Below are 13,952 nucleotides of genomic sequence, written 5' to 3'. Positions count from 1 at the left end.
ACAGCTGTATCACTCCAACTCTGTTTTCTTTCATTCCAGATGGAAGCACTTGAACTGATATTCACAAGTAGTTTGGGAACAACCAAATGTATGTTTTTCAGCAAATAAACACTTCCTTAAGAGAAACCTTACTCATCTCATATCTTAATTATTGCTGATAAGGGATGTCTTTAAAAAAAAATCTAATTACTAGTTTCTAGACTGCAAAAATCTAAAAGCATATGCTAGCTCAGTAAGCTGTTGAATCATAACTCATTTTATGTTAATGTAGACACTTATCAAAGATTTCCACAACTCTGTATCTGGTTTATTTTGTGCTTTGTGTGTTTGTTTGTGCGCGTGTACGCGCGTGTGTATGTATGTATGTTTAACCTTTTCGTCTTCTCAAGGGGCAGAATTACTCAGAATACATAATTTCATATTTGACACATAAGCTGTGACTAGACTTACATACTGTAAAAATGCTTTTACCTCTCACGTCACAAAACCATCAGGAATTATGAACTGTATTTTCCAGTGTGTCTAATGTTTGGCCTAACTGCATTATTAATTTTCTATTATATTTTAGATGTCTGTACTCTTGCAAATAAATGCTTCCGTAGCAGAAAAAAAGAAACAAACAAACAAAACAAACACCACCATATTCCACAAAGGATTATTTTTAATTATTATTATTTTTTTAAATCCTCTCTATAACAAAGTTTGAATTTGTAGCAATTCCAGTCAAAATAAGCCTTTCTGATGCTTAGCTCTCAGTGGAGCTTAGAGTTCTGTTTTTCAGATCTGAGAATGTAAAGATCAAAATCTGTAATTCTTGCTTATGCATTTACATCTTTTTTGTAATTTCAGTATTTCTGCAATCTACACACAGTCAGACTTTTCATTCTGAAATTTCATCTAGGCCCTGTTTTGACACAGATCTACTCTCTAGAGGCACAGGAATGTACATATTTTCAGAATCATACCTCAGTAAATATCCCTGAACTTAGGGATTGACTCAAAAGTGTTATTTGTATTTTGAAGCCATTTTTCAAATTTGAGTATTTATACCTATTCCAACCTGGAAGTTCTTGTGAAAGCAAAATTCTTCCATTTGTAGTACAAAAATATTGTTGACGTCTATTGATCCTCCAAGTAAATTACAATTTTCAAGTAAAATATTTATATTTATTACAACTCCAAACAAAGGACAAAAACAGCTTGGAAGGAGAGCCAAGCTATAATGTACACAGTTAAGATGGAAAAAGATGCCTTTACACTTGAGATTTTGGCACAAATTAGAGCAGCCTCAGAGGCAATTCTGAAGATCAAGCCTAGAAGAACAGGCATGAGCTGTAGCCCTTCAGGCTCCCAGCCTCTTCTGCTTATACTTAGTCCAACAACCCTTCTATTTCCAAGGACTGTAAGAAAAATTGACATGAGAAAATAGATTTTTCTGTTACATATTGACGGAACTCACGTGAACTGTATGTGTAAGAATGAGCAACAATTCTAGCACTACTTCTGGACTTGCTTACAGCATTTACTAATACAAATGAAGAAGAGGGGAAGGTTACAAAATTAACTTGATACTAGGGTGACAAAAATGTTCCTACTTCATCTGAACTGTGTCAAGTAGGAACGATATTGACCAAAACTAGCAATGGTGAACAGAAAATGCAAAACAAAGAAGTTGGTTTGTTTTTTCTCCCCCCCCCCCCCCCTTTTTTTTCTAAAATTAAACTATCTCAATAGCAGACAAAAACAGAAAAAGTACCCTAAAGCATCAGTCTGTGTTCTCATGAGCATAGGACCTTAGCCATCCTTAACTATTCTAAAAAAGAAGGTACCAAAATAAGGAAGAGAAAAAGCAGACAGCAGATGGAGCCAGGACTGCTTTTCTCCACGTTATCCCGCTTTCTTTTATGTCTCCTTTTTTGGTATGCTGTCTCTAGAGGTAGTCTGCACTCCCTAGGACACGAAGTTTATATGCAATATTTGAAACATTTTATTTGAAACAGAACAATTACAAATGCAGCCATGATTTCAGCATAAATCTGCATTTAGTTCTGTTATGCTATTTTAAATGTGATGAAAATCACTTCACTCAAATACTCCTACAGTGAATTGCACGTACATATTATTAAAGTAACCTTTATATAACCATTTTACCTAGATGAATACAAGAAATAGATTATTTGGACTTGCCAGTATTCTACCAATGAACATTTTAATATGCTGTACAGAACATAACAACAGTCCCATTCTGTCTAAGATATCACAATGTTTTTCAGTAGCTGAAAAATGAAAGTCTCACTAGTAGTAATACGTAGCATCCAGTGCAATTTTTCACATGGTGTATAATTTGGATTCCATTTAGCTCTTACCCTGCACTAGGAGCCAGGGCATCTAAGCATGTTCACAGGTGGTTCTAACAACGAGCTATATATTATTTTTTTTTTTAAGATAAAGATACCTATGGATAGTTCTTTTGCTCTGTGTCTCTCTGCACATAAAAGCTAGAAACTGCCACATGGGAAAAACTACCTGCAAAAAGGACTCTAGAGCTACAGACTGTGAAGGCTGATTTCTACCCCTTGCAAGATGGTAAAATAAAGACTAGGATCATGGAACACATGTATGAAAATGGTCTGCAGAAGGTAGCAGAGTTTCTACAGTGGGAAGTCCTGTCTAACTACTTTTCTGTAATTCTATGAAGCTGTCAGTTTGCATGCAAATAAAAGGGATATGAATGGACATATCTGAGTTTTCCAAAAGCCTCCCAGTAACATTCCACAGTAATGTTATCACAGAAACAAAGTTGCCATGGGACTGGAGAAAAGGCTTTTTTATGGACTGAAAGCTGGTTAAAGATCAGGAAACAAAGGATAGGGTTTAATGCATTTTTCCCATGAAGAACACTCAGAAGTAGAGTACTCCATGGACTGGCTCTTGGATCGATATTATTCATTATCTTCAATGATCTAGAAAAGGTACTGGACTAAGATCTTCAAGTTCATAGCTGATAGTAACCTCTTTCGGGTAGTCAAATGCAGTACTTACAGAAACCAGTTCCAGAAAGACCTTATCAAACTGAGTAAGTGGGCAAAAGGGTGGTAAGTTAGCTGCAGTATGGATAGATACAGCATGTAGGAAAAAATGTATCTTCACTAAGCTTACACAATGCTGAATTTAGAGCTAACATTTACAACCCAGGAAAGTGACTTTGTGGGTGCAGTTGGCATTCCTCTGAAGTCTTTGGTTTAATATGTAGCAGCAACCCAAAACGCTGAATAATGTTGAAGATCAGGAACAGTACAGAGAATAGCATGAAGGGCATCATTTTGCTTCTAGATGAAACCTTTGTGAGGCCATATCTTGAGTATTGTACACACCTCTGGTCTTCACACCTGAAGAATCAGAGGTGTCAGAAGTGAAACATGTAAGGCAGCTAATGCTCAAGGTGACGGAGGCAAGCCTTACCAGGAGCAGCTCCAAATGCTGGGACTTCAGTTTGGAGAGGAGAAGGCTGTGGGAGGATATGACTGAGATTTACTGAACTGAGAGGGTGGATAAGCTGAAAGTGGACCTGTTATTCAGCAAATCCACAGAGCCACACGAGTGAAAGATTAGTTTAAAACAGAAAAAGAAAATACTTCCTTACACAACAGGTAATGAACTCCTGAAACTTGTCACCACAGGAGGTTGTGAAGGAAGATAATAATATCAGATGGTTCAAAAAGGCATTATTTGGTCCCAAAATAGTAAATCCAAATGTATCTTTCAGATAATTACTTAAAACAAACAAACAAAACAAATAACTAAAATGAAAAATGAATCTTACAATCTTCACTAAAGTTGCTCTTTTCATTACAAAATCATCTGCAGAAAGCTCAGAAATATGATTTTCCACTGCCATTTTCAGTTCTGCAAACTGGATGTTAAACACTATCAAATCAAAATGGTCCTATTCGTGTAGGATTCATATAGATACAAGCAGTCAATTTAAGAGGAAAATAAGGCCTTCTGAATTTCAAAAAGTATTATCCTCACGACTGTTTGCTGAAATATAGTGTAGTACGTCAAAAATGAAAAGTGAATGTAATTCAGACAGAAAAATCCACAATTAAATGACATGACATAGATCCCCATACTACATTATTCCCAGTTCACAGCATAGGTGAGGTTGGAAGGGAATTCTGGAGATGGTTTAGTGTGCCCCTCTCCTTCCGCCCCCCCCCCCCCCCCCCCCCCCCCCCCCCCCCTTCAAAGCAGAGTGGCTGCATTTTAGTCTTGTTTGCTCTATTTAAATGAATGTTCTGTGGCAAAACTGCACCATCTTGCCACATCTAGCACTGCACTGACTTACAGCATAGAAAGGGTAACTCTGGAATATAATCATCCCAAGGTAGGTATTATCCTCTTTGGAGAAATCCTAATTTCAAGCGAAGACATTTGTTGCAAAATGTTCTCATCTCTTCCCTTCTCACTCTTTCTAAAAGAGCTCTCAATTTTAAAAATTGCAAGAGAAATATGCAAAAAGGAAGGAGAACGGAAAATGTAGTGAAGGAATTGCATCCCCTTTTCAGTAAATATGCTGTAAGAGGCTTTCTACTCTTGCTAGTGAAACTATTGAGAAGATATAGGACATCAGCCCTTTACAGAAGGACCTTCTATCAGCTGTAGTGTATCATATGTAATATAAATGCCACAAACTTCAATAAAACTAAATTTGCCTTTTCCTTTAATGTAAAATAACTTAAAAAAAATATCCACAGATTTCAAAGCTCAATTTGGCCTGCCTGCTTATGTGAGACTAGCAATACATCACAAGCATTTACCACATTGCTTACTATTTATTATTAATTCGTAATTAATCTTCTCCTACCTTCTTGCTGTATGCATATTGTACGTTGTATGTTGAATATAGAATTTAATCTGGAGATACTGGCCAGCATCTCAACTCATGTAAGGTGAAGACACATTCCGAATGGAATGTAGATATTTTGTGGCAACTTTTTGCCCTCTCAGTGAAATCCAGCAGTGAAATCCAGCAAATCTTGCACTTGACTATTCCCTCCTGTATTGGCCACAACAGTACCAAGGGCATAGCTCACAGACACAAATGAATACACAATAGTCAAAGATCATAAGAATCAGATCTCCGTTTACATAATCACAGTTTTCCTGCCTTTGCCTCACTCAGTGATCAATTAAAAATATATGTAGGGAGAAACAATGAATGAACCAGGGTTCTTTGGACCTGCTACAATTAACTTTTATCCACAGCTACGATGGAATGGATCTGTAATAAAACTGATGCTGGGCAGGTGTAACTGAAAACACATACACACCCTTAAAGGATACAATAGGTGGAATGGGTTGTACAAGGCAGAGGTTCAGAGTTCACAATTTATGACTTTTTGTGATGTCCAGTGGATAATACAGAAACTTACTCACAGAAACTGTGGCAAAGAACATACACAGAACAGCATCCATCCATCCCATGCTTTGTGTACTGTTTAGACCAAATGTGATGGATGATAGGAACAATATATAAGCAGACATTTCAAGAAAATAAGATGCAATAAAGACTAGATTGCCACACATACAGACATACGTAATATGTCTACAATAGCTGAATAAGGAATGTGACTTCTGACCATTTGACTTCACAACATTAGCATTCTTACATAGGAGATGTTTTTATGAAATACTGGTAATGATGTTTAATTGCTGAGATTTAAATTCTGCAAGAAGGCATGCTACCATATACACCTATATCTGCACAATATCCCACTAAATTCAGTCGGGCTACTTTTGAGTACATGCATTCCTTAATTCAAATCCCTAAATATTAAGGGTCATTTTTTATTTTTTTCCCAATACTGTATACAATATATATTATTGCAATGGAACCATAAAAGTGCACCTCTTCAGACTTTGACCCTAGCTACAGGCAACAGATTGTCTCTACTGTTTTTTACTATTCATGGTCTTTGCTGGTGAACTGTTAGAAATGGACACAGCACTGTACAAAGATAACATCTTATTACATTTGAGCATGTTTACCAGCCATCTGTACCTAACAATATCACTTTCTCTTCTTTCCACAGATGCACATTACTTACACTTCTAATGACACAGTCCTCTAACTTCCTCTTATCGTGATTCTAACATACGTTGTGACAAATTAATATATCCATATAAGCTGCTTTTATAAACACAGTTTCTTAGTATAGCCAATAAACCAGTGTGTTCACATAGCTTTGGGTACATTTGTTCACCTCTCTACTGCTTCCTTTTCTGTTTATAAAGTGAACATACTAACTTTCCACAGTGAGAAGCATAAATGGAAGATTTTCATACAGACCTCAAAAAATGATTTGGGCATATGCCATTCACCAGGGAGAATCAGATGTCTTCAGAATAGGAGTCAGATATGAATGGAGAGTCATCTAAAATAACCAACTAAAAATGGGGTCTGTCTGAGATTTAGTCTGCCTGCACTGAGGACATTGCTTATATATCCAACGCTTTACAAGACATCTTTACGATTAGAACACTCCCTGAGATACAAGCAATCCAGACTGAATTTCTTCCACCCTCCTAGAAGAGTCACCGTTGCTTTTCCCACTACAGCAGTGAGAAACTTTCTCAGTTGTAGCTGTAGTCTCACTATATACAGTGTGTCTGATTCCCTCTATCAGGGGTAAAAGTTAAGGGGATAAAAATGATGGGACACAAAGGAGTGGCAACAAGAGAAAACCTGGGTATGGGGATTAACTTTGTGAGAAAAACCCTAAATCCCAGGTATAAGCTCAGTACAGTTATCACAGCATGAGAAACAGCATTACCACACCCGACTGCAGGGGGACAGGTCTGCGGTTTGTGAATGTGAAGGCTTTGTGTGCCTCGGTATGTCTCATGGGTTTTGACCATTTACAAGGTGTCTGAGGATTCCCATCACCAGGTCAAGAAAGGAAAACAAGAAGTTCTGTCACGATGATCAAGTGCCTGTGAAAAATTGACCCCTGAACACAGAGATTTCCAAGCTGCCCTTAATAAATACTTTCACTGAGGAGGAACATTCTCTCTTTCTTTTGAGGAAAAAGTGTATGCTGAATTTCAATTCTTTATCCAAGTGTTCCATGTTTGATATTGAGGAATCCTTGTATAAAAAACAATGCTTGAAATGGCACACCAAATTACAGTAAAAGAATATTTCTAAAAATGCAAAGTCAACCTTAGAATGCAGAAAAAAATAGAACATCCACAAACTAAAATAATCTCTGCAACATGTGCAACATGATTTTTCCCCCGCTTACAGGGATTAATTAAATTATATTTTTCTGTTGTAGAACTTTTGCCACACTCCATGCATAATACAGTCTGGGCTGTCCTATGGACAAACCAAAGTTATACAATAAGAGACATGAATTAAGCTTTCTACGTGTGGCCACTAATGTTCCCATTTTGTCATTGACCAATTTGTGGTTATGGAGGTTGATGACATTCACACTTTTTAGGTACAATTCAGAGGTCCAGTCTGAAGCCAGAATTTCATCCACAGTCATCTGAGACATGAAGGAAATTCAGAGCCATTCTAACTATATAATGTGGACATATAAGTTTTCAGTGTGAATAACTAGCCTAAAAGCAAGTCTGTAGATGTGCAGGATACTTGCAACAGAATGTGAAAACAATGAGAGGCATAACTGGAAGACGTAATTGGCATAAAAGCGTACGCTAAAAATGTAGATTTAAAGCAGGTCAAGCTGGACACTCAAAAGAGTGGAGACTAGACAATCCACATTGTGGATCTTCTGTCTCTCAATTTCTCATCTATACCGCAGAAATAATGATACCTTCATCTCAGAGAAATATTGTGAAGATCAATTCATTAATGTTTATATCGCTTTCAAAATTACTGTGATGAGCACTTCTGCTGAGAAAGCCCATGGGTAACTTAATATATGGGTAAGCTCTCAGTTCTAAGAATGCAAAGAAACACTGAAGTGCTTTCTATTCAGCAAACACCATGTTCTGCTAAATAAGACCTACAGAAGAAATGTGGGATCATGTAATTAAAAGATGTATTTGCAAGCAAACATAAGAAAATTGGAATTTTAAAGTGGTTTGTTTTGCAACTTTAAAATTTGTAAAACAGTTTTGAAGTTATAATTGCATGTGTTGGCCCTGAAAGGTCTGCATTAATACATTTAGGATTTGTATTTGATTAACAGTCAGATATAGTAATTCAAGAAAATAAGTATTTTATTTGAATGAAACAAGAGTGTCCAGTTGTACTACTACAGGTAGCCTATATCTTCAAATTTCTTAAAAAAGAAGCTTTTAATGTGCTATACTCTTTATCCCTGATGAACCCTATTTCAAATTAATACAAACATTTAAAAAGGAAAATACATGACGCTCGTCACACATCATAAATACCACTGTCATCTAATTACAGAAGTGTCATTTATGAATCTGTAGTTTTGGATACGAGTAAGGTTTAATACTTAATTTAAAATGGGTTTTCTCTGAAATGTAAATCTTCACACAGATTTCTTTTTAGCCCTGAGTGACCTTCCTAATGATGCAACACAGAAAAAAACAAACAACTCTAGCTAACTAAAACATTATGGGCAGTTTATAACAAAGATTTTTTTTATTCTTCATAACCTAACATAGAATTCTGTGCTACTGCACAATTGTTCTTAAACTGCCATTTGGAAACCCATCCAAATGAATTTTATTACTACTGAAATGCATCTTCGTGTTGCACATACTTTAAAGTAGCTATTTGACTGCTATCAGAGGGGCTAAACGTTCATCTTCATAGGTTATCAAAATAAAGTATTACTGTCTCTGAAACCTGGGAACTAAAATTTAAGACCACCTTATAGGAAATCCAGATAATTAAGGTATGTAAATTGGCACTATAAACTGAAGTACCTAAATCAAAATGTTTTTACATAATGTCACTCCATGAAAGAGGAGTTCAGCCAAAAACAGAAAAACTTCTATTATAGCCATGATCCCAAAGGAGTGAAATGCTAGCAGTAAACATAAAAGGGGAAGTTGTCTTTGAAATATGCCTGCTGATTGGATGCATCTTGAGGGCCTGTTTTTGTTAAAGATAAACTGGGATAGAAAGCCACAATTGTAATCAGCCAAGGGCTGCCATTCAAGTTTCAACGAAATTTTAAAACTATTCTGGCCTCTGTGAGTTTTTGCATAAAGATTGGGTGATGTGCATACTGAAACTATGACTATGGTATCAATATGAATAACACAGCAAAGTTCAAAGGGATGTTTATTACATAGCAAGACTACCCAGTGATAACACGTTAAGACCACTTTTGGAGAGAAGACAAATTGCATGCTTTAGGTTTAAAGGTAGCCACAAAAACGTCGGAGTCTGTGGAATAATTCAGTGAGAAGTATACTTCAGGGGTTCTTAAATCTTTTATAGGGTATCTGGCTGCTGCGTACAGTTAGAGAAAACATACTGGCCTAGACTAACTGTAGGTCTAGTAAAGTGCAACTCTTACTATGCTCCTAACAGTGGTCTTGATTTCAAACATTCTTTTCATAAAGTTAACCTCTTGCTCTACGAATTCAACCCTACAATTGTTCTTCAAGAAGAGCTCAAGCAGTTCGCTATGGGAGATTTATTTTAACGAAGAATATACACTATATTTTCAAAAAAATGTACAGCTTCATTTTTATTCAGTTTTCCCCAAACTGCAGTATCCCCCAACAATCACTCTTCTGCAGAAGTAAGAAAATCAGCGTTTTCTCCATTTATGTTCTTTCTGCTCAAAGTTCTACTCAAATGATTTACAACATCCTAAATGTTATCTTCACAATTCCTATAATAATATGAGATCTCTACCCACTGCTGTATTTTAATTTCTACACACTATGACCAAACACAGGCTGGCCCAGAAAATCCTTAATAAAAGAGTAAAGTACGTCTACCCCCATTATGATTATTACAAACTTTACTAACATATTCTGCTGGATTGTACCTAGTTTTGGACATGACACTCCTATCTCACACGTTCAATTAATTTGAACAATAATCAATATCTTTATGATATCCGTGTGGATACCCCAATCTCAAGAGCAGCCCTAGATAAATAATGACATGTACTTCAGCTTCCAGTTGTCATAAAATACAGTTCTGACAAAATTTCACCTTATGTGAATACTTTAAAAAGGATGACACCGGTTCATTAATACAGCTACCAACACATAAATTTATGATGCTTTAAAAAGGCTGCAGTAATTTCATATGTAATAGTTTCGAGAATATTTCATTTATAGTCTTTCAATACAGAAGACTACATTAATGATTCAAATATAAATGGCCAAAGTAACTCATTGTGAACATCTCACTATAAAATGAAATATTCAGTATACTTCTATTAAGTTCTAATTTTATCTTGAAAGGACACCATGGTAATAAGCATACCAAAAATGTCAAAAATTAGACACATCTTTCAGGTGTGTTACTAATAATACCAGGTATGTTACCAATAAAACTTGCTGTTTTCTGCTAGATGAACAGATCTGTATGTTTAGTCAAGAAGACCTCTCACGAACTTAAAAAAAAAGGCAATTTATTTAAGTAAAGAATGTAGGGTAAGGCCCTCTAATTCTTACGTATGAGTCAGCTTTTATGTTTCATATCTAAATGAAGATTTAATAACCAGCAATGAAGGAAAAAATGCTTTGGGGTGTTACTCACACTATGAGCCTATCTGACTTGATCCTGCAGATCATAACAAACCAAAACTGTTGTTAGCTTTACTCAGTTCTGTGTGCAGCAGATCACAGACCATGGATCCTTAAATTGCAGCCTGAACTACTTATGTAACTTGACATGAAAAGAAAAAAAAAAACAAATGCAGAAGTTCTATGAATAAAACTTGGGGAAGGCAAAGCTTTGTTTGTATGTATTTTTCATTTAATTCAAATTGACTGAGGTACAAATTATGGCTCAGATCCTCCACCCTGCACCTGCGTAGAGTCCCACTGCCTTTGGTCCACTTGCATAGGGCATAATGCAGGACTGGGGCCTGTGGGCTTTTGTTGGTTCACTCAGAGCTGCTTGTAATGGCACGAAACAGCAATATAGCTCATTAAGTAGAGCCTGTTGAATAAGCACACTGCGGTATGTTATGAACACATAATCATGGAATATTTGGGGAAGTTTGCTTTTAGTACACTTCTGTGCCTTGAAAAAAGGAAGCCGGTGTATTGTATACCATAGAGTGGACTTCTGCAGTACCGTGCATTCATAAGCAAGTACTGCTGCAACCAAAAGCTCTCCTATCCAAATATTTACTTTGTGAAGAACATTTCAGCCAGACGTCTGAGTCTTCTAATTGAAAAAGAAAGGCAAGTATCTCCTACTTATATCTTCTAAAAATAATGTATTCCTATACACCTATGTTTCTAAGTAGGTCTCTCAGAACCTAACACAACTGTTTTCAAGTAATATCAAGCCAAAGACGGGAAATACAGAGATAAGGCAGAGAATTAACTGCTTTTGTTTCTGAATCATATGTTGTTTATTTTGGCAAATATACCACACAACATAAAAATATATCATACAAAATATAGAGCGTTGGCACTATGAAACGAAGAACTGTATTCACTGTAACATTACTCAGAATTCTTAAAATTCCAGACCTTCTAAAGATATTTTAATGTATCTTGATTATTTGCATTATCTTTTTCTGAAGTGAAAAAAATGGGAAATCACTGTTCTGAATATCTGGAATTTCATAAAATGCTGTATTACTGTGTACATAAACAAAGGGAGTCAAATTCAACCCTGGTGCAAACAGATATGATTGCAATGGACTGATCACTGGGACTGTTAAACTACAGATTCATTGGACTCAAAAGGCTTGAACCTGCATTGGGTCAGAGTGGCAAAGAACCAAAAACCTCTAAAAATTAGAATGATGTGTAACCTCTTCTAAAGGTCTATGACACTTTAAGTCATGGGGGCTTATCCTTCTTCACATAAACCCTCTAAGAGTTTTGACACTAGCTGTATTTGAAAACAGAACTGAGTTAAAATCATGACATCTGCAATTATGAAAGCTGTGTTTCACTGGGACAGATCTGCACACAAACCGTTTTACAGGCTTCTCTTGCTTGTGTATATTTCTTCCTTCTTCCCCAAACACAAAAAGAAATGAGAATGTGCTGGAGTTGACTATAACCCAGATTTCAAATCAGTTGGTGTCTGACTAATGAGAGGATTCACCTGCTTAATAGGTGAAGTTCATTTACTTGTAATGATGTAAATTGCATTAGTTAAAAAATCTGCTTTTGAAGCCAACAGAACTTCTAGCAAAGTCAACAGAATTAATGTCAAAGTTAAAGATAACAGCGAGGGACTAGAGAATAAAAATATGACCTCTCTTTTTTGATCTTCATTACAAAAGTATGATTTAGTATTCCAGTGACGGTTAAAAATACAAAGTAGCTTGTACTGTTTTTACTTGTGCACTTAAAAATTATGCTGAAAGCTTTGTTGCAGAAAGCAGTCACAAAACATAAAAACCACAGAGATATCTTAAGCTTGCTATTCAAAGAAAATTTCTACTGAAGAACCTAACCAATATGTAAAAGCCAATGCTAAACAAATTTAGAAACTTTTAATATTTATGCTGTTCCACTAAGTTTACTGTCATATAATCACAGTCTTCAGTGCTGATGCTAAAAAAAACCAAACATCCTAAATCTACATCCAATCTCTCACACATAATTAATATGCTATGTTCAGCAATAACTGCACTGTCTTTTATTTCTAGCTCGTGCCTTTTTGTTAAAAAAAAAAAAAAAAGGAGAGAAGGAAAAGGAGAGAGGACGGTAACAGAGAGGAGGGGGGTAGATACACACTAGTTTGAATTTCTGATAACTTGTAAACATTATTTGTACTAGCACCAATTGATTTGCTTTTCTGTCCACAATCTTGCTACTAGTTTGGAGCCAAAGAGTGAACTCCGGATTGGCCCCTGAATGCTGAAATCAAGATTTAATGAATTTACTGGCTACCCCAACTCTACAGCAGTAAGAAAAAACAAAACAAAACCACAAACAAACAAAACACGAGAGCTGTCTTCTCATTTCCAAAGTCCTTATACAACCACTGCAGTTCTCGAGTAAAAAGGCTTATTGGCATCACATTGCTGCCCCCCTCAAAAAAAACACGCACGCAGAGAAGCTTTTATTATTGCCGTAGTAAAAATGAATAGATATTATAGCCCTTACCTTACAGATTTGGAAATAATCTGAAGTTAGCGTCTCCTGGACCTCGTCTCTGGGAGTCCCCGCAGCCCCTGCAGTCCCCGCCGGGTGCACGGAGCCGCCGCCAGCCCCGCTTCCACCGCCACCGCCACCGCTTCCACCGGGCGAGGAGGCGGTCAGACCATCCAAAACTTTGCGGAAATTAAATTTCTTCATTTCGGAAAGATCTGTTAGGAAGATTTGCGGGGCGTGGGGGAGAAAGGCTGCGCCGTAACACGTTCGGCTACATGTAGCGCGGCAGAGAAAGTCTGTAGCGGTCCTCTGAGTGAGGCAGCACTTTAGTGCCAACCCTGTATTAGGTATAATTGACTGAAAAATACGAAGGCTTCATTCTGTCGGACGTACAAGCTGCTTGGGCAGGTCCCTTCAGAAATAATAATAATAATAATTAAAAAAAAAAATCCTCAAGCAGCAGAGCTAAGGTTGATGCTCAGAAACGGAGGAGCGATGGAGCAACGGCCACTCGCCTCGCTCCCCAAGCCCCCATCTAGCAGCGGGTTAAAAACGGGAAGCGAAGGCGAAATTCGAAATTCAAAAAAAAAAAAATATCAAAATTCACAAAAAATTCAGCCTGCCTCTGCCGGAGCAGGCTCCATCCCTCTCCCTCTTCCCGCGGCCGAAGGTTTGTTTGCCCT

The 13,952-nt window shown here is 36.8% G+C and overlaps 1 protein-coding gene across 2 annotated transcripts in view; it reads right to left on the bottom strand.

Moving 5' to 3' along the window:
- Positions 1 to 13,473, bottom strand: part of STXBP5L (syntaxin binding protein 5L) — a 196,651-nt gene extending 183,178 nt beyond the window's left edge. For both annotated transcript variants that reach the window (XM_035540508.2, XM_035540509.2), the window contains exon 1: positions 13,282 to 13,473. In XM_035540508.2, coding sequence (XP_035396401.1) covers positions 13,282 to 13,473 — 192 coding nt within the window. The remainder of the gene's footprint in view (positions 1 to 13,281) is intronic.
- Positions 13,474 to 13,952: the final 479 nt, after the last annotated feature.

Source organism: Cygnus atratus, chromosome 1 (assembly GCF_013377495.2).
Source record: "Cygnus atratus isolate AKBS03 ecotype Queensland, Australia chromosome 1, CAtr_DNAZoo_HiC_assembly, whole genome shotgun sequence".
Classification (NCBI taxonomy): domain Eukaryota; kingdom Metazoa; phylum Chordata; class Aves; order Anseriformes; family Anatidae; genus Cygnus; species Cygnus atratus.
The sequence above is the reverse complement of the archived record's forward strand: the minus strand, read 5'-3'. Positions and strand labels throughout refer to the sequence as shown.